The sequence below is a fragment of the Sinohyriopsis cumingii genome, chromosome 2 (genome assembly GCF_028554795.1).
Source record: "Sinohyriopsis cumingii isolate HCF-2022 chromosome 2, ASM2855479v2, whole genome shotgun sequence".
NCBI classification, from domain to species: Eukaryota; Metazoa; Mollusca; class Bivalvia; order Unionida; family Unionidae; genus Sinohyriopsis; species Sinohyriopsis cumingii.
Genome location: NC_142962.1, coordinates 54802971 through 54825741, shown reverse-complemented (window position 1 = coordinate 54825741; position 22771 = coordinate 54802971). Strand labels below are relative to the sequence as shown.

The following is a 22771-nucleotide window of genomic DNA, read 5'->3' as shown; positions in this document are numbered from 1 at the left end:
TGACCTGTAAAGGATACTTTGTACGTTTAGCATCGAAAGTATTACTTTGTACCAGAGGGAAGCCATTCAAGGTCTATTTGAGTTAAAGATATTTGAGCAAGCACGGATCGACACAAAAATGGCTAATTTATCAGTCCATTTAAGTCGTGTACTCCCCTTGTCTCGATCACGTAGAAACAGTGTTCAAATTTGAACAACCTAATTTTGATTGGATGCAGTGGCTTGCCGCCGCATCCAGTGAAATTCACATACCTGAAGTACAGAAATATATGCTCGATATGCCAAGGTGTAGATACTTGATCTGTTAATTGCAATATCACTTGATTGTTCAGTACTATTGCACAATCAAGCACATATCCACCCCCACCCCTTCACCCCCACCCATATATATATATATATATATATATATATATATATATATATATATATATATATATATATATATATATATATGACCTACTTGACGCCAAACAGTCCATGGGTGATCTGAAAAACCTTTAGGCTAGAGTTGCTCAAGGGGGTCTGTAATGTATTTTCCCATTGAGGCTATACATTTTGAGGCCAAACAGCCCCGGGGGGATTCTGTAATGCTAATTGCCATTGAGGCTAAACAGCCCCACTATACTACTAAGTCTGAATGAATGGATGAAATTGAGTAGGGACATATATCAAATAGTTTTGATTCAGGCATATTTTACTCTAAATACTTCCAAATTCGCATATGCAAAAGTTAACAAAGTTATCAAAGAGACTCAGTGTTATAGAAAAGTGCCGCACAAGCAATACTACGTATTTACTCCAAAAGCATTATATTTAAGTAAGACAAAAGATATAATATTTTGTGCAATTGCATGCTATTACATAAAAATGCAAAACTATGCTAAATATAAATTTAAAAACAATTAGTTTGTCAAATGTATAATCACTGTCACATCTTAATTTGCGGAATATGTTTCATGTCAAATGAAAACAAAGATTGTCATGAAATTATGATTTATTAAAATTTGGTAAAAACAAAAAAGACTGGAAAAAGAATATGACTTATAAACTACAGCAGGAAAGACAAACTCGAATAAAAAATACTTTGAAAAGAAAACTACTGATATATCAGTCAAAAATGAATTTAATCGTAACTAAATTTTGTTGTTTTACCAGTTACAGCATTCCAACTACAAAGCAGTGCCCAAATCATATCAATGAACATGACTGCTATATGACGACTACATCTATTATATATAGAGTGGTTTTGTTTTACTACCAACAACTGTTTAAGGGTTGAATTCACTGTCGTAGACAAAATTCTCGACATCTCCGAACTTATTTTCTACATTTAACTGCTACATCCATTTACCTGTGAAAGAAATATTTCTTCGGCAATAACATAGGATGTTGATAGTGTTTAAAAAACGTTATGGCGATTAGCATTAATGATTTGACCCAGCATACAACGTAGTTTTGCTACACAATATGTGTAAAATGTTGATGCGTGATAATTTATTTCAAAAGATACGTATTTAAATTAATTTTGTAAAATGTATCTCTGATAAATTTGCACTAAAACCACACAAATTTCAGAAATTTTCTCTTTGAAAACAAATGTATATTTACTATTATGTAGAAATCATTCAGCTATAACTGTTGTCAGAGCTTCAAGTCCACATATGAGCTATGACAGCTGCTGTCATATATGTCTGCAGTAATTGTAGTCTAGACCCTTCACAGAACGATTTTTTAAATATATTTATATGACTCCAGGTCATTAGGTCGATAACGAGGCAAAGCTAAGTGCATGCAGTAACAATTGTATCGTTGACAGTTACTGCTGAACACTTCTAAGAGCAAAACCGTGAAGATTATTGCTTTCTTCCGTTTAGTCGGATATGCAAGAATCCATAAAACGTAAGCTTCATGAATATTCCATCTCTAAAGAAGGAGATACGAATTCAGTATATTGATGCTATATGTCATGTTGAGGCTCGGCACATAAAGATAAGGAACACCTTTTTTTGGACGATGATCGGCCATTTTCTTTCAACATTAAACTTTCTTAATATGTGGTATTTGTCAAGCTTAGTTACGTTAGTTTAAACATAATTCATTTGATAAATTAATCAAAAGGATACAGTCTACAAGTTCTCACAACATTAGATACACCCTTCCTCATATAAATATAGTAGTACAGTTTAATCAAGCATGATTAACGGCAGGGAAAACACCAATTTAAATGTCCTGATAACTAAAATATAACGGTTCGAAATCTTTCATTTAACGACGAACAATAAGTCCAAGAATACTGAGTCCGGTTTTCTAATTCTAATTAAAAATAATGAATAATAACAAATTGTCCTCGCAAACTATTCAAATCACAACATTAAACACATCTGGGGACTAATGTTAAAACAAGAACATATTAAATAGGAATCCGAAATAAGTGTAAGGATGCAAATTTCTGTCAATCTATGAAGAGCACATTAATTTGAGCCAGAGAACAATTAATTAGATTTCTGGAGACATGTGCTTATTAAATCTCTCTACTGCAATGATGTATAATGTCTGTGTCGGGAGAGGAAGTGATTCTTAATTAAGCCTTCAATTATTTAACCGTTAGATGACTAGAAAAGGGAAGGTTAACTTCGATTTTATATCGGAGCTTTCAGATTTTAGTTTTTCCAGAATCAGTTGTTTTGAAATCTAGAAGTCAGGCTTACCGTAATTTTGGCGCCTAATTATAAAAGGCGGTAGATATATTTAATCCTCGTTGGTTACTCTGAATAAGGGGGCGTGTTTCCCACACGTAATTTCCTAGATTTAAATTTGCCCCATCGAAAAATCTAATCAGTCTGCATTTTGTTCTGCAAGAATGAAAATATAAGGGACTCAGAGACTGAATTTGGGAGAAATTCTCCTGTAAAACATTTATCCATGGGACCGGATGCCTTGAAAGTCAACGGACACAATTCTAGCGGTAGAAGTGAACAAAGCTTGAATGAACAAGGGGAAATAGCTCCACAGACGTATCCACGTACATACTGATCCAACTAGCTACGTATCTACGTACTTACATATCCACCTACCCACACAAAGTTTGAGGGCCAAAACGAGGCGAGACAGTAGGTAGGTTGGAGAATGGAAAAAAACGAAGCGACCTACCACAGTGAAGTTGGAGTGGACTGGAAATCAGCAGGTTATGAAGTTGTACAAGGCAATGACTTCGATTGTTCACTGAATTATATGATAATCCAATTCTGTCATTTAAAAAACATCGGCTATTTATATAAATATATTTGTGTTTGAAATTCGGTGAAAGATTTATTCCAAATAGAAGTGTATCTTCCTAATGTAATGTATTGTCACATTGTTTATGTAATTGATTAAATCGTTGTTTCTTTTCATGTACGGGGGCCCGTGTCATGCTGTTCTGTATATCTGCTAAGATCTCTATTTATTCCGCCAATAAGTTTCACACTTTATATTAATATGTACTCGATCCGGGCAATAACACCGAGGGTCATCATCTCCTAGATAACGAGAACCGAATAAAGCGGACACCTTGTAAGAAGGTACAATCCGCCAACAACACTACCACCAGTAGCACCGCTACAGTAAGAATGAATTACTTATTCTGTTCTCACCTTATCACTATGTCACATTTCGAAATTGCCCACGTCGTAAAAGAGCATACCTGATTTATCCAATCGGAAATAATTTAATTCCTGTAAGGACCCACCTGATCATTCTTTGCAATGGAAAATAACGCCAAACTAGTAAACTGGTTCAATATATATGTTGAATGTAACTTTTAAATACCGATTCTTAGCTCAATATCTTTAAAATAGAATTGATACCCATGGACAAAAATTAGCTAATCAATACCTTGTTTACAAATGATCACTACAATATACTGTCACGAACAGAAATTTACACACAATATCGATACGGTCATGTACCAAAGGTTACAAAAATATAGATATACATAACACCTTCGTTAATAAGAAGAACGATGTAAAAGCGTGTTTATGTATATAACAAATGATCAAACACGCATATGAGAAATTAATAATACATTTCACAAAAAATATCTAATGAATGACACAAAATATGTACATAGCTGAGCATTATAGCACTTTTATGCACGTGAAAGTGCATCTGCAATCAAATTTATCTTTTTCTTAGATGTACATAATGTCGATGTTGTATTCTTGCAGCATCAAACTCAATCTCAACAATCTCTGATGTTTTTTTTTTATTGTGTTGATGAAGGTAAATTGGTTGTGATCACTGAATACTATAAATAACCGGAGAAGGAACTGAATGACTATGCACTTCAAAATTTTATAAAGCCAAACACTCCTTCTCCATAGTGGAATATCTTATTATTGTGTCAATAATGTTTAATAGATCTGAACTCTTATGACTGGTTAGAACAAAGTCAATACATTCCGACTGCGTGCAGTCATCTAAGATCTCGGTGTGTGGGAAACCCACAGTGTTATCTTTATCGAAACACTCCTTTGTTATATTTATATGGCAGAGTTGTTTCTGTTTCCACCGCCCATAAGTGTTGATGATATAATTTAATTCACTTTCTTTTTAAACCGTATAAAGATCATAATACTTATCCTGAAGAGGAATTTGAGTTATGGGTGAGAGAGCCAGAACTTTTTCATCAGGTTTAAAAGTTATTACTTTTTGTAGTTTCGTCATACCTTAACCATTTTTGACTGGTTAGAATGAAGATGTTTATTGTTACTTCACCAACTTTAGACAACTTATATTTAAAATTAGAGACATAATTAATACGATTCATCTTTGAATTGTCTGTTGAAAGAATGTTTTCTTTTAACAACATCAATGGTCTTCAAAGTCTGATGAAATTTTTCCATCAAGTGATAGTAAGAAGAATTACATTGTTTTATGCCTAATTCATTACATAAATTGCTGGAACTGCAGACATCAAATTTGCCCCTTGATCAGATTGAATTTAGAAAGGCCAAATGGCGTCAAAAAATTATTAAAGCATTTACTATGGTTTTAGTCTTTATATTCCTTAAAGGCATTGCCTCTGGAAATTATTGTTGTGGAAGACATTTTGGACAATACGTGTTGGTTGCCTGACTTGGTCTTTGGTCAAGAACCGACACTGTCTACCGGTATTCTATTAAATGATTCGTCGAATGTAGGAATATGTTTCAGATAAGTCTTAGGTATATTCACATTCGGATATTTATGTACTGGGTTAATAGGACGTCAGCATAATCATGGCTATATAATGCCAACTAAAATATGAAAGTTGTAAGGATTCAAATAGAAGAATTGCACACACAAAACTTTATGAAGATTACATTTTTCAATGTGGATCGATTTTCAAATAAAATTAACAATCAAAATGCGCCGAAGCTGCGTGAAAACGTTTGGATTCACTCATATGCGTATCAACAAAACTTAAGTTTATGTTTGTAATTGCAAGTGAGAATTCGTAGAGTTTTGACCGGTATTATGTGCTGTTTGGTTTACAGATATCATATAAAACTTCAAAACATAGATCTGACTCAGCTTTGAGTCCAAAACCGTGGTAGCCAAGTTGGTAGAATGTCTCATTATCCAAGGAGCACATGTAAGATTCCTGTCCCTGCCAACCCCGATCGGCTCCCTCGGTGTTTACTAGACAAACGCACTTAGTTCCACTGCATGATTTAGCTAAGAATGTGTTAACAGTGCCGTTACACCAACAAGAAAACCTGGAGCTATTAAATAGAAAACCAATAGGAGTGATTAAGACCACAGATGACAACTGATTTACATTGTGCATAGAGTTTACAGACTGAAACCGCTTGATGACATACATGATTTAAGCAATAAGTCAGCAGCATGTTTAATAAACTCGTTCCAACAAGAAAAGATATATTATTGCTTTCTTTCTATAAGTGACTCGATTTTTCTTCCTTAACAGGTTTACATAAAGGCTAAATTCAGTCATTTGCTGATTAAAACACAACAATTGTTCTGAAATGTTCTTTGATGTTATGTTTAAGATAATCTGTTCCCCAGTACATCTGCTGATAACGTTGTAGCCAAAACAACGACAAGAGATCAGCCTAAGTTTGGACGACACTTAGCTTGATTATTTTGCTTCGAAACAACAACCGGTACGACACAGCGCAGGACAATTTGTTTCCTTCGCCGATTTGCGGTAAAACAATATTTTAAGGCCCCAACACACTTACACTCGGGCGAGACAAAGGCATATGTTTGTGTCCAACACAATCAACCGAGAAACTTCCTAGATAATTTCATAAGGTATACTTTGACAAATCTGGCATCTGTTACGATTTATCCTGACAGGTTATTCATTACTTTTAAAACCAATGACAATATTATTTTATTTACAGTATATTGGCGGCAAAAGACCAGTAGCGCCATGGCAAAGCCATTTTCTGCTCAGCTGTTCCCGTTTCGCTTTTCCAGAGCGATATCTAAACAGTTTCCAATGCTACCAATAGTTATATTGCCGTGAATTGAAGTGTAGTATAAATACCCACCTAAATATGCGAACCAGTTCCAATAAAATGACCCAGCAAAGAAAGTAATTTAAAAAGTAATCAAAATATGAATATATTACCCAAAACATAGATTCCAATATAAATGAAGGAACTATGATAGGACCAATTGTCGTTATCACTCAAACTGTTACGGACCTTAATAACCAGTATCGAAATGCGCAAAAAAGACTTACTTTTTACAACCTGTTATGTAAACCTTTGTTTAGCCTAATAAGCTAGTGACTTATAGAAAACTAAATAAAAGAAATGTTTACCTTATCATTAAAACGCGGACATGACGTATTAAAACAAATCTCGATGTCATCGCATGCTTCTAGTAAGTACATTGTATCCGGATAACGCGATAATATGCAAATTATGTGTGCTCGCTCTCGTAGTGCTGTCTATGCATGGATTTAATAGAAGTTTTATATAAAATATTTTTAAAGGCACATCGTATCCGCCAAAATGCATCAAATTCTTGACTGCTATAGCAAACGTAAGCTTAAGTGTTCCATATATATACATAGAAAAATACAAAACGGTTTCACGCATCTTTGCAGCAGTTTGCACTTTTGCTTAAGTTTACATGCACTCAATTGTGAACAGCGTAGACCTAGATCTTCCAGTTCAGTAAGCCAAGGCACATCAGTGTCAACCCTTATCTAGTATAGTTCCGATCGATCGATTGTAATGAGAATAATTGATTCTCATTTATGTTATTAATTTTGATCAAATTTTAATTCTGCGATATTCTTCTATTGATCTTCAATCTATTTTAGTATTCGAGTCTAAGCACTGCTATGGTATTAGCAGATATTTGCTCGTTATGCCCGGGTTAATCCAAGAACGCGCGTTAACACCAATTAAAGTCAAGGTCATGAGCCTACCAATATGAAATAATGATAATGTGATTTAGAACTCTGTCACAATAGTATCTGTACTATCAACAGTTTGTTTGAGCTTGTGTTCTTTCGCAGGTGCTTCCTCTACATAGATACCTTTACAGCAACCACACTTTCGGCAGCAAACGCAGTTTCCTGTAGCCCTCATCATAATCCTGTCATATGGTTCAAGGGAGCGTAAAGCCTCTGGTAACCATTTCCAATTTTGCAATTTTCGCGGAAGAATGTCTGGCTTCTTAGTCTGTATGCATTTTACGACAGCCACGACCAAAATTACCACGGCAATTGGAACTAAGACTGCAGTCAGGGCTATCCATGACACTTCTGACAAGGCAAAAATTATAGCAGGGTTTACGAAGAACATCAAGATCAAGTAGACGAGAGAAAACCATCTGTACTTAGAAGTTTCTGTACCAAGAAATTTCGCCGCCCCTACCGGTGGTCTGAAAAATGGGATGGGATAAAAGATCAAAATACCCGATATGTTGAAGAAGAGGTGGCAGAATGCGATCTGTAATGCATGTGGGACTTTGTCTATATCTTGAGCCAAAGCTGCCAATATTCCTGTAGCTGTTGTGCCAATGTTGGAGCCAAGGGTCAAAGGGTACATCCTATCTAAAGAGATGACTCCCATTCCTACCAATGGAGTCAAGGACGATGTAAATACGGAGCTTGACTGAATAAGAACGGTGAACCCAGCCCCAATGAGAATGGCCAGATATCCCGTAAAGTAACCAAATACTTTACCCGGAAAGTTGGCATTGACAAATTTCCTGATGGTGACGGCCATCTGACCCTTGAGCAGAGAGTGGAGGAGTTTTACTATGCCAATCAGGCACGCACACATGATTATCAAGGCAAGCACAAGCAAAACTGCACCGACCGCTGAGTCGCTCCACACGTTTGCCAAATCTCTGAACAAGTATTGACCTGTAAATGGAAATAATGATACTAAAAATAATATATGTAACACCAATAACATAAACAAAATATTGTTATCATTAATAAAATCACCATCACCTATTGTTGTTAACAATAAATATATACATATGCCGAGTATGTGTTATATATTATTTAGGCATCATACTTTTCTCTTACACTTGCATGATTGGATACGTTTTAATCGCTTTTTCCAAACATATTATACATATTCAGTGCATAGGTTCGTTTGGTAAAACGCAGATGAGGAATGTAAATGGAAAGAATACGAGCAAAATAAAATAATTATACAACAAGCATCATGATTGTTACCCCCTGAAACCTACATGGTTTTTGACACGAGGCTTGAATTTCTTTTGATGAATTTACCAGAGTTCCATTAACCACTTCCGACACGGTTTGATTGATGTACTTTTTTGTCTTGTCACAGCAGGTCTTTAGTATACTTTGGTCCATGTACTCATTCATCCCCTTGGCGATATTTTCAATGACATGTTTGTCGATCTACAATGGGAAGTGCTTGAATATAAAATGAACATCTTGTCTATGTTTTGTATTTCATTATTATGTTGGCTAATTTCACTGACATGAAAATTAATTGTTCTATTTTCAGTGAATTAAAAGCGTACTAAATTATTAAATTATGTGCAAACCGTCGGTTCACGTAGCATTATTAAGGTCAATTACTAAAGTGTTTGAGCCAGACTTGCGCCGCGAATCTGGGTATATTCAAATCGCACTTGACTGCTAGGTATCTAAAGGTACAGGCGACAAATGTGTTAATACGTCCTCAATAATTCAGACTTTTTGGAAGCTATGTTTAGGTAAATGTGTTATTACCTTAATATTTCGACTGTTTAGAAGTTTGGTTCAGAAAAATAGAACGAAATCGTTCGGTACAAATTAAATTCCCATTTTTATATAAATCCGTTTTCTGTAAGAAATAATTTTAAAAGTTCTACTCATTATGAGCATTTTTCCTAGTGCTCCCAACCACCTTACGCATGGTAATTAAGACCATGAAAACTTTACAGTTGGCTGAAGATTATAACAGTTCTCAAACTCAGATTCAGACCCAACTAAATATTCTGACGTTTGATGGGTCAGTGATTTGACCTGAGTCAATCAAACGACAGGATTTCAAATTGGGTTTGAGCGTGAAAACGTTTATGAAATTTGTGAGTTCTTATATTTAAACCACTGAACACACTCACCTGGATTATAAGTTTTGTAAATGGACCGATGATGACCTGCAGAAAATCCTTGTCTGCTTCCTTGTCTGCCTGTAGCTGTAGACTTTCCACTAGCACACCACTCAGCCATTCCAAATAACCTGAGATGCCAGAAAACTGAGCTTAAGATGATTTATTACGTGCGTCCACTACTTAGAAATCCCCGTAGGTAAGAAATACAGACTCTGACGTTTTCTTTTTTCTCCACGGTTATGCGATTCTTCGAAGTTTCTTATGATTGCGTGATATACTTTGTGAACACTTTTAATGTGAAAGATGTTTAAATAGATTTATTTTAATAATTCTATTTATTAAGATAGTTAGTGAGAAAAACAATATTACATGTGATTAACAAAATCTTGCGTTCAGATGGAAAACGTAATTATTCCTTACCGGATATTACCTCCAAAGGCAAAAGGACCAGCACGGTGAGCCAGTTAAACATGTCGTGGACTGTGGCGCCAGCAAAAGCCCTCCTGAATTCGTCTTTATTTGCAATATGTCCCAGAGATACAATCGTGTTGGTAATGGAAGTCCCAATGTTAGCACCCATCACAATAGGTATAGCCAGCTTCACCGTGAGGACTTAATAATAGTAAGAAAATTATAATAATAGTAGCAATAACAAGAACAACAACATACTGTAATTTGTTGTCGTAATAATTCATTTTATCAAATAATTATTACCTTTAGCTGAATACTTTAACGAACATATTCGTCTTGTGTTAAATCCACTTCTACTCTGTCTAAAAGAAGGAAGATTGTGTTCACATACATACATTTTTATATCTTAGATTTACACCTTCAGACTTAATGAAGTTGCTAAAATAAGAACATTATGGACGAACTGACATCCCTTACAAAGTTTTATCATGCATACTTCAATGGCACTCATTCATTCCAAATCTCACAATAATTTTAACAAGGGTTACGTCAGAGTTATACCTACAGCGTATGTGATTTTCCACAATGTTACGGTTCAAACAGTATATAGGTTTAAAAGTGAACTATACACATATGCCCACCTTCCTCAGCGACCATACTGACAATAATAGTGGTTGTTGTGGAGGAACTCTGAAGAAGCACTGTTGCTAAGACACCGATCATCAAACCAGCAACGGGATTTGATAAAATGTTACTCTCCTGAAAGGCTTTACCGGCAGTTTTACCTGGAAAATGTAGAAGAAAACAGTAGAGAAATGATGTCTGTTGTTAGAAAGGGAAAACTTGCAATCGACATATTTCTTTTAAAACGTTTGTTTATAGATCATGACGTTGAAACAATATAGAAGACGAAGAAGATCTCGATGATGACGATGATTATGAAACGAACAATGAGGATAAGCATATCAGGAGGAGGAAAACCACACACACAAAAAGAAATCGACACATTTATTTAAGAAAAGAAAACAATACGACATAAAGAAAGAATACCAATGCATACACAAAAGATAGATATGTATATAGGAAGGCAGGTAGATAGATAGATATATTACCTCCCAGAAGCTTGAATGCGTCCCCCATGAATCCCAGAGAACAGATAAAGAGGTATAGGGCTGCTAAGAGGAGTAGAATCTTCAGGATGTAGTGCAGAATCAACCTTTTAATCTTCTGCCAACCATTTAACTCTTTCCGGTAGAAAGCAGAAAACATATTATAGACTGAAGTTAGTACATGTATGTAGATGTATGATCGATAAGAGAGATATATGCTTGCTGAGGAGGTAACATACATGCGTTGTCGGCGAAAATGAAGAAAAACGGTGAGCAACTTTCATAACTTTCATTAAAAAACAAATGCAAACTCTGAAACGTTTGCTAATAATCATTAGTTACCATAATGGTAGTTCTGACTCAATTTTAAATGTTATTAAAACTTTTATTTTTGCAAATCTGTTTAATTGAAAATAATTTTTACTTTTCAAAATATATTGTTTTATTTCATAAAAGAATAAAAAATAAAACATATTTATTGTCGACTTATTCAAATGCTTTTTATATCTCATTTCAAAATGGAATCTGATGTTATTCCAAAGTGTTATTTCATAATATTCTTTCAAAAGTGTTATTTTATATGTCATTTGAAAGGATTATTTTATGCTAATTCGAAATATTTTTTCAAATCGTTATTATAATTGTTTTATTTTGGATTCACCATGTTCTAATATAGTTCTAACATCAATACAATATGTTACATGTGGGTGCAGTTTATCATAATCATAAGTTCTAATTCATCAAATGGTTCAAAGTGTCACAACTCTTGTTTAGTTAATAAACTATTATCAATCCTTCTTTTCAGCAACTTATTTAACTGAATGTCCCTATCAGGATTTTGACACAATTGTTTTTTTTATTTTGTCTCTAATTTATAAACTATTTGCATAATATATGTAAGCTCTCTATTAGAAACTGTTAATACATAATTATATAATATAAGTGAGTTATATTTATTTGGAAGAGTAGCACATTCTAGGGCAGATTCAAAAAGTGATACTACATTTGCAATAAGACAATACTTGAATTTGAATAGTCAGTTAGATGAACATGTACAAAGATGTAACGGTTTGAACCGAGGATGCAGTATAATTGACAATATGAACGAAAAAAAATGCCTAACTTAGGTTAACATACAAAGATCAAGTTACGAGATATAACAAATACACAGACGATAATATTAATTACATTATTAAGCATTTTCGAGGTGTTACTGACCTTATAACAAATCGATTTGACAGCGAAAGTGATAAATAAATTATTAATCTAGACAGACAGATAAACAAGCAACTCTTTGATGTTTATCTCTTGTAAGGTGGCATGAGAGGACAGGAGATTTGCTTTTGAAGACTGGGGATACTAGAACTATGAGCAGGAATAACACGGTTACACTAAAATTTAGTAACAATGAAAACATAGCAGTTTATAAAACTGAAACATCTGATAAAATAATGTTATTCACAATACACCGCATCCGATCACTATAGGAGATTCTTTTGTTATCATTTTGATAAAATAAAAGAGCTGCAAGACAACCGAAAATTATCTGGAACCATTAGAAACATCTCTTATAATGGTTTTCATGAAAAATATATTTTGAAGTTAACCAAAATAATAACGTTTAATTTTGAAAAACATACAAGAAGCAAGCATCTATTTGGGCTCCCTGTCGTTATATTCTTGTAGGTAAAACTCGACCAATCTAGCAAATGTATTAAAAATCTTATTACTGATTTATTTCATTTATGATAAAGTAATTAAATATTTTGTAAATAATACACGATCGAAATGTAAAATACTGGACACTTATTTGAACAGACAAAAGCGACAACATATGTATAAGTTTTGTCTATATGTATACTATATGATATTACTCTATTTAAATAAATGAATGAAGATACACATAAAAACTAATTGTGTTTGATGGTCATAAAACTGATAAAATCTTCAATAAATTAAAAGAGTACTTTTGCTTTTAAGGAGAAGCACATAATTAAATTTGCATATATTTTACAGTTATTTTGACATTCTCAAACACATTAGTTATAATAGATAATTTTCTGTTTTATTTAATGGACTTGCTAATTGCTAATTCAGATACGAGGCAAATTACATGCTACCGTTTTTATTTCGATGTGAGGTAAATATAGTTTTTTTCAAATTATATTGTGAGGTGACGAAAAGCATACAATTTCTTAATGTATGATAAATTAATTTCCTATCCTTCAATATAACAGTGGGTTTGACCATACTGGAAACACTGTTTAATTAGTGAGCACTATTTTACATTGTAAGATAATACAAGATAATGAAAGGATTATTTCGATAACTATTTCGAAGTGTTGCAAATAATGTAAGCTAAGTTAATAGTACATGACACAATATATAAGTTGTTTAAACAAGCTTCATGCATAGAAAAACGAAAACAAATTATTGATAAACGTTTTAACACATCCACTGCCGGATGAAAAATTACTTAAATGTTAGAGATAGCTTAACCATTTGCACAATTAGTTACAGAAAAACTAGCAAAATTTCAGAAAGAAAGATATTAAAAATATTCAGTTGATAACAACAACAAAAAAGCAGGATTGGCTAAAAGAAGCTTCATCACAAGCTGGTCTACAACTAAACGCTAGTCTACAAGAAAACATTTCACAACCAGCCCACATTATGACAGGTATTAAGAAACGTGATATGTTATACGATAAAATCTTAAATTTACTAGAAATAACCGAATTATTTTAAACATGAACATTGAGGAGTTAAATTAACTACTTCTGGAGGTCACTTATGCAAGCAGCATATTCAGTAAACATAAAGGAGGAGCATCAACATATAAAACAGAAGAGAAGCAGAGCTGTTAGAACATATTTAATTAATTAATAAATACAAATAAACAATTATTACAATTGTGCCATTATGTGCATTAGGACAAAAAAGATTATTATCCAGGAAGCCTGATTAGGATAGAATTGATATGATATTGAAATGATTTAATTTTCAAAACAATGTTATAGTTAGATGGCTATTCGGGTAAGGACGAGTTTTTAAAAGTCCGCAAAGTTTGAGACAATAATAAATATTATTAAATTTGAAAGTTTTAGTCTATATTACAATTGCTTTGTGTTAATAAAAGGAATTGAAACAGTTTTTAAAACTGAGTTACAATGAGGTTATATAAATATTGTATCAATTGTGTAATCAAGAGATAATCAATAAATCTGAACACACATGTATAACTGAAAAATATATAATCATATATTACCTTGAGATGGCATTTTAAGGAAAAGTATTCTTTGACTGTGCAAATGCAAATTTTGGAAACGTATAAAAGTTTACAGTTTGATTATTCGTCACAATTGTTTTAGGAACAATAAATATACATTGTTAACAAACAACATAAAGGTGCACTGAGCTCGGATGTTTGATATAGTAGGTTCAATATTACATCAGCAAATAATATTTTTTGATATTCTGATGGTGACAAAGGGTATCAATAACAATAAATCAGGATAAATAAAGTGCATTGGATATCAACATCACCACAATAAAATAATTGTGAGTAACAGCCATAATAGAGCCATTGTACGGACAACAAAGCACTATGTCTAAGATGCTCAATAAAACCCAAAGAAATAACAAGGATGTTTTACAATCCCAAATAGTATGCTTACTATTCTTAGTGCTAAGTCAAAAAATTTACATAATGATTGAAAAATTGGTGACTGCCAGGTAGTAATAAAAGAATTGTTGAATCTCGATTTATTAATCTTGGCGAAAAAAAGCTGTTAAAAAACATTTCATAAAGAAACAACGCCCACATTAACTCCGGATATAAAGCAAATCATACAAGAAGTTTTTCAAATGATAATATTGTCTAAAAATGTAACCTATATGCAACAGAACTATAGTCCCAAAAGTCAGAAGAAATAATTTCTGATTTAATACGTGGTAGTAAATCTGCAAGCGGTACTAAAAGATTGAAATCAGTCTAAATCACCTTGCAACACGTTCATACGTATTCTGATGCAAGGTCTGACACTGTTTTGTTTTATCAGTAGCTGGAAGAACATCCTGCTCCGATTTATAACAAAACATATTATATCTACTGTATCATTTGTAATATTTGTGATAAAATGGTGAAAATATCTGAGCGCAAAAGAACTTAACAGCTCCCCAATGCAATAACATTAAACGGCCAGTATCACAAAGCAGATTAAATTCTATGCGTATTTTAACTGAATTAGAAGTTGCAAACTAAAAGCTATAATTGCTGATGAACCTACACTATAGCTGACACTGTGAAAGACATCGAAATGACATTAGATAACGTATTGCTAAACATTTTAAATGTTGCTGCAGAAGACTACAATTTTTTAGTTACACTATCGACATTATAGGCAAGGAAAATCGGAGCGGGATGCCTTCACCGGGCAAGATATTTATCAGAGATGACCAGGAAACATAAAACACTTACTCAACAAGCGAGAAAAGCTTTAGTGGAAAATCGGAGGATGATTAGCAGCCGTACAAAGGACGAAATACAATTCATACATTCACATACTTTAGTAAATAACTACAACATGATGTGTGTTGATTTGCGTTTGGTAGTTTATTTGGTGGTTGTCAGTTAGAAAACGGTTCCGAAATTTGGATTTGGACCGAAAATGTTTCACAACATTCAATTTGGCTACGACTTTGGCAAACGTGACACATGTCAAACATGTGATTAAAAGATCGTAATTATAATTATATTTGTAATATTTACAGCCAAATTGTCCATTCTCCCGAACGCGAAGATATAGGAATTCACTTGATTAGCTGGTAAAACTAGTGATTATACTAATGACATAGGTCACGCAAACATACCCCTAAGCGGTCGAGGTCAGATCTTAACGTAGGGTAGTGAAGGTCTGACTTTAGTCAGATTAAAGCAAATGCAAACAAGCCAGCAAATGATAACAAATGATAGTGCGAATTATCAAATTGCATTTGTAAATAAAACATGGTTTCTCTTTCATAGTACACAGTATCTTAATTATGATAAAGTGATTGAGCAAATATTTTTATATCTGACACAAGCGATTAAAATCATAGGATTAGTATCAGATAGTAGTGCAGCAGTATGTTTTAGCTTAAAGGTGATGCTAGATGTAATGATGTATTATTAAAACTGAAGAGCGGTGCTTAATTAATATGAATTGTTACTATAGATGTTGGTTAATACACTGATCTCAACCTTATTTAACACTACACAAAAATTCAAAACAGCGACTAATATATATATATATATATATATATATATATATATATATATATATATATATATATATATATATATATATATATCTGTGTGTGTGTGTGTGTGTGTGTGTGTGTGTGTATTAATGACGGATTTTGAAGACCACTTTAAATTACTGGTGGAGAACAATTGTTCATTTTACCGTTTAGTAGCATATTTGAAAAATATAGAGAAATAAATACAGTATTCGATGGTGTATATCACTCCATAGTCAAGCCACATGGATCATACGTTAAGTTAAATAGCACAAAAGGTAGGGGTCGGTGTGTAGATTTAAATTTCTCATTAGCATAAAATTATTATAATGGTATTGGTTCCTCCTTCGGCTGGTGTGGCTGATAGCTGTTTGCATGGTTTATTTGAGAAAGAAAGTGTTTTGCGTGCGAGGTTTAACACGTCCAGGTAAAAGATGTGGTGGCCTTATAGCTAATGGTTGTTTTTAACAACGGATAAAAGAAGAAATATCCCCTGTTAGTAATATTTAAATTGAAAAAAAAATAATAAAGAAACATATGATAAATATTTTATTGGTTGTTTTAATAAGGACGTGCACACAATGAAAATAAAACCTAATGCAAACATTATTATTAATCTTAAACACTTTTTGAAAGTGATGGCAGTAGTTCGCTGTTTAAAATCACCCTAAGAGCAATGAAATTGAATATTTTTATTTCTTTTTCTTCCACGTGCTATTGTAAATATTAAATGATGGGTAGCGAAAAGAAATTATTCAACTCTTTGCAGATACAATATACCGATAGTGTCACGTGTGGATAGTATTGCTCACTGTAATTATGTTATGTTACTATAAGTAACAGTGGACGAGACTACCACCAACTATTGACCCATAGCGGACAGCTACACATCACTCCCTCTGGAATGTTCTCTCAGGTGTATCACGCAGACGAGCAGATATGGTCGTTACTATCCCAAAGGCAGATAGCGAGAGCTAAGAGGACAACGCAGGGCATAAGCTTAGTTGCAGAAGGACAAAATGGTCTTGTGCCAGTAGATTTAGAAACGTCTGGTCGAGAGAGTGAGGGTGACCTTCCCTCACTTGAACACAACAATCTTGGCATTATTCCCCTCCACAACCAACAACGGATATATTCAAGTTCTGTGGCGATGGCGAGATGCAAAACATCAGGTCCGGATATAGAGGGGGTTGTAGCTGCAGACCTACAACAGGCAGGTAAGTGCATAGAGTAAAATTTCACAAGAAAGTAGCAGCAGTGTAACTATGCATCCCCCTGGGAGATTGAGCATCTTTTTTAAGGATCACATAATGCTGCCTTCGTAGCACTAGAAAGAAGAATAAGTATGTCTGGTTGGTAAAGAACTGAACGGATTCAACATGCATATAGTAGCCCAGAGTGAAAGACGTCTATCTAATGATGAACAGCTCATCGAACTATGATTACACTGCACCTTCTTCTGGAGTGACAGATGCATAGAAGAGCAACATGACGCATATGTTGGGGTTACCATCGAATCATAGCTAGTCAAGATCGCACAGATCGCAAAGGCCTAAATGACAGACTAATGCAAAAGATACTCATACTGTCTGGTAAAAGATACACTCCTACCATACAACCGCATGACCAAACTAGATGATATCAATGAAGTATTTTGTAAAGACTTGGAGACTCTTATCGGAAAAGTAATGAAGATATGATCATCGTCCTTAGCACCTTCAATGTCAGAGTTGGCACAGATCGACAAAATTGACCAGATTATATTTACATAAATGGCTCTGACAAATGCATGATCAACGAACTCCTCCTACTGAGGACATTTCCAAAACAGGACCTGCTGATCACAAACAGACAAAGCACAACAAGACGTAATACATGCATCCAAACTTCAAGCACTGGCGTCTCCTCGGTTATGTCATCGTCAGGAGGAGAGATAGGCAGGATGTCCGAATGATAAAGGTCATGGGAAGTGCATAATACTGGACTGAACACAGGTTCATAGTCTTCAATCTCATCCAGGTTCACCCTAGTAGACGACCACAAGGCAAAAGTCCTCAAATAATTCATTGTTTCCAGATGTAAACAGGAGAATGTCAAAGAACTGAACAGCTGTCTATAAATAATAAATGTCGAGAAAACCTAGGACTCCTTCAGGGACTCGATATTGTCAGCTTCATCCAAAGCCTTAGGTCCCACCACATGTGAAGATCAATATTGTTTTCGTTAGGACTATGCTGCCATGCAGAGACTGCTGGGTGCAGAGCATCCGTTACAAAATGTATGTTTAGAAGACACTCCTTTATGATCTAAGAATGCAGCCTGCAAATACTCTAAGAGTACTGTCCAATGCAAACTATAAGAGTTGCATGACTCATGGCTCAGCAGGAAGGCAGATGGGATTCAGTCTACGTAGACAGGGAGAACTTTTATGATACTTTGAAGATACATCTACGGGACACATTGATCAAGAACTTCTCCATCACTAATTGCTGACCGCACCGCACTGCTCACTGACAAAGAAAAGACTTTACACCGATATGCAGAACATTTCAACAACATCCGCAATCAGCAATCATCTGTCAGGGTTAAATTTCAACAATATAATTGTAAAAGGAACACCATCACTTAGCAACATTAAACTAAATGGTAAGAAATATGTGTTATTGCTGATGAATCATCCCGATGTTATTTATCACGATATTGCTGGTGATATTACATAACCTCTATTAAACATCAATGACATTTCGCACTATCTGAAATAAGCAGTAAATTATTTTGGAAAATTTCCAAATATATAGGGTTTTGTAAAGTTTTAAGTGCAGACAATGTATGATATCTTTAGAAGCACGTGACCACAAAGTAGATTTACCCCTTGTTTAGGTGTTAAATTTCGAAACATGATAATAACTAATTAAAATATATTAACCAATACATGTTATTTAAGAAGAACATTGTTGATATAGGTTGTATTACAAAGGGAAAATATGAATCACCGTGTGATATAACTATTTCTTATAATAAGAAACGAAATTCGATCAAAAAACCACGAAGAAGTTTTACAGACAAAATTCTAAAGCATAGAATATCAAAAATCAAAAGCAACCTGAATAATTAATGGATATTATAGCGAAAATGTTAGAGGAAGAAACGAACTTAGTAATATGATACTCTGTTCAATGTCTGTTGAATTAGAACCCTTAATCCCAAAACCAATACCAAAACATGGACCAAATTAACCTATTGAAAATAAAATACCAAAACCACGATCAATTGTTATAGAACAAGCTATGGAAACTAATTACCAAAACCAATCTAAAAACGAACACAGCAACCGGGAACAACACAAACAAAACAACCAATCCTAAAAAGTTAAAATATTAAACAAAGCGAGCAAAAAATACAATATTACCCAATTGTAGAAGATGAAAAGCCAAAATGAAAAGATTTTGCAGAAAGGAAGACTGATGCCCACCAAAATCCCATCCGAAGAAGAGAACGTGAATGAAGCATAGTTTTAGGAAACATGACCAATATAATGCAGGTAGTGTAAAATATAACATTAGTCTTCAAATTCGTTTTTAGAAATTCAGTTCTGAAAAATGGGGGTAAATAAATTTTGCAGAAGTTTAGCTTCAAAGCCGATGCAACATTTCGTTCAAATGAAGACATTAATGATAGCTTAAATAGTGAATATACCGGACTAACTGACAGAGTCTAAGCTGTTCATTCATTGTGAGAACGGGTTTCATTGACGATATCTAAAAGCTCATTCTATTAGGGAATAAACAAACGGCACCCAAAACGCTTGTATAAATATAAAAATTAAACAGGGATAATAAATGTTTCATGTGGTGTATATTAGCTAATTCATATAATCAAAAACGCAACTGGGAGTGAAATATGTGAACAAAATATGATAATGGATTAAATTTGTGGGAGTCTGAATTTCTTCTGGAATTACCTGATACTTGTACGTTCTTGAAAAACTAAAATGCTTGATTATGTCATTGTACTTGTAATGGATAATGGTTTATATCCTTTAATTATTCTTGATATCAGATCAGAAAAATTATCATTACGTTTTGCTCAAATCGTTATCAAGATTTTTGTGTTAAAACAGCAATTATCAATATCAAAATTATATTGTACGAGCAAGAATACCTTGATACATATCCAAATACAATATAGGAATGTTACAATCAGATGGCAAAAAACATTACTGTCTAATAAAACTAATGATATATTAAAGTTTATCAATCCTCCAACGGAGCAAAATGCCCCTTACAGTACAAATTACAAAACAGTTATACAGTGCGAAACTTGAAAATAATAATTTATTGGGCTCAGTTTTAAGATGATATAAATGACGATTTTAGAAAGTAAGGAAAGTATTCAAGACACCTCATCCAATAAACATGACATAAGAATGTGCAATCAACTTTAGAAACAAAACACATTATGTGTGTGAAATGAAGTTTGGAGACTATAAATGTAGGGATACTCTGGGACTACAATGAATTATTCAAAAGAGTTCTGGACAACGCCATTTCGACATGTCAGGCCTAATGGCGAACCAGTATATTCGTTAATCTGAAGTTTATATTCGACATTCATTCTTAATAAATTTATTAAAACTTGTTCAGGATTATTTGGATTCAATTCTTGATACTGTAAGTGCCTCTAAAAGTTTCTTTTTATAACATTGAAAATTTTATCGTTTATGTTACTTAGTTTATGACCATAAAGTCGTATCAGTATGAGAAAGTATACCTTAGATGTTGAACACTATTTTAGTAGCGCTGGTATTAGTTGGCCTAAATTGTGAATGATGAACAATAGAGGGGTTCTTTTCTAAATCAATGAAGAACCACATAAATCATATAAATGTTGAGGTGGTTATAGTGACAGAAACAGAGAGACTCCGAAAAATGATTTCCGACCATTTGTCATAGATAAATATTCACTGATAAATTTATAGCTGTTCATAGAATTAAAAGAAACTAGCATCTGAATAGACCAAATTATACGGGGATGTGTGTATTTGATTTGAATACGTTGTGAATTAATGATGTTTCTTTTAACAAACCGAAAACATTTATGGCGATAATATTGAGTTAATTTATAAAATATATAATTTGATAATATTGACTAGATCATCAATGTAATTTTGATTTGTGTGATACATCTGACGTTTATACGAGTAATCTATTAAAAAGGTAAATGAATATTATTATGTGGTCCTTGAAAATATCAGGATAAATTGAATGGAAAATACTTAGTAGCTCCATTGATTAGCGGAAAGAAATGTATTCCAAGGAGTCAGAAACATTAAACCTCAATACAAATAGGAATGGTGTCTTGCAAAATTCCCATGCAAAATAGTCGTTCTAGGGGTATACCCCGATGTGTTACAGAACTATATCTTCCACAGGAATAGTAGCATGAGTGGTTATTCAGTGGTAAAAGAAAACAACAACAAAACACACCATTACACAAGAGTTTTATTATCTTAAGCATGAAAATCATCGACTAGGTTTGTATCAGCTGAATAAGATAACACTGCCACTGTATGCTACTGAAGGATACATCCTAGATGATGGAATAACCAGATTCACCTATGAGCACTGTAGTACTGAGAAAACTGATATTAACACAAAAATGGAACTTCTTTTAAATAACATACACATAAATTATTTAGAATATAAACCTTATCATTACTTAATCTTTATCTAAAAATGTTTATTAATAACAATAGAAGAACTGAGCCTATCAAAAGGTTACGTACAATATCATGTTTATTTTTTAATTTAAATTGTTACAATCATTGTGAGCATACAGAAATGAATAATTATTGTGATTTCGCCTATACGTCAATAGTTTGTATTATGTTGTAACCCTCCAATTCACCATTTGTACAGCCAACAGAAACAATATATAATATTTTGACATAACATATCAAAGAACAGTTTGGGAATAATATTTTGTAATAATAGCACTAACATCTTAATGCAGCATAAAATAACACATTAAACAATAACTTTAAATAAAACATGACAGTATTTTGAAATAATAATTCAAAGTAACATTTGGAAATAACAAATACAAAAACACTTTAGAATCAAACTTTAAAAAACATTTAGAATAATTTGTCCATAAATAGTTTCTGATTATGTTTTATAAAAAATATAAAAGAATTATTTTTTGGATGCAAAAATGAAACTGTAAAAAAATTTGCCAAACTAATTGTTTTCAATAAAATAAAAATTCTGCCAGAAGCTCCGTTATATTAATATAATTATTTGAGAGTTTTTTTTTTCTTATGCTGACTCTGGTTAGTAAAAGAAATAATACATTAAACCCGGTCGTCCTGGTGGTTATAAATT

At 33.3% G+C, this 22771-nt stretch overlaps 1 protein-coding gene across 3 annotated transcripts in view; it reads right to left on the bottom strand.

The window, feature by feature from the left end:
* Positions 1 to 976: 976 nt before the first annotated feature.
* The window catches only part of LOC149804893 (sodium-dependent phosphate transport protein 2B-like), a 34407-nt gene continuing 12612 nt past the window's right edge, over positions 977 to 22771 (bottom strand). The window contains exons 4-9 of one of the 3 annotated variants that reach the window (XM_089945638.1): positions 11112 to 11243; positions 10641 to 10784; positions 10009 to 10200; positions 9598 to 9716; positions 8710 to 8887; positions 977 to 8374 (exon numbers count right to left, since the gene is read on the bottom strand). In XM_089945638.1, the coding sequence (XP_089801764.1) occupies positions 7455 to 8374; positions 8710 to 8887; positions 9598 to 9716; positions 10009 to 10200; positions 10641 to 10784; positions 11112 to 11243 (1685 nt within the window). In that variant the 3' untranslated portion in view covers positions 977 to 7454. The remainder of the gene's footprint in view (positions 8375 to 8709; positions 8888 to 9597; positions 9717 to 10008; positions 10201 to 10640; positions 10785 to 11111; positions 11244 to 22771) is intronic. The other 2 variants (XM_089945647.1, XM_089945643.1) reach the window with 2 other exon arrangements.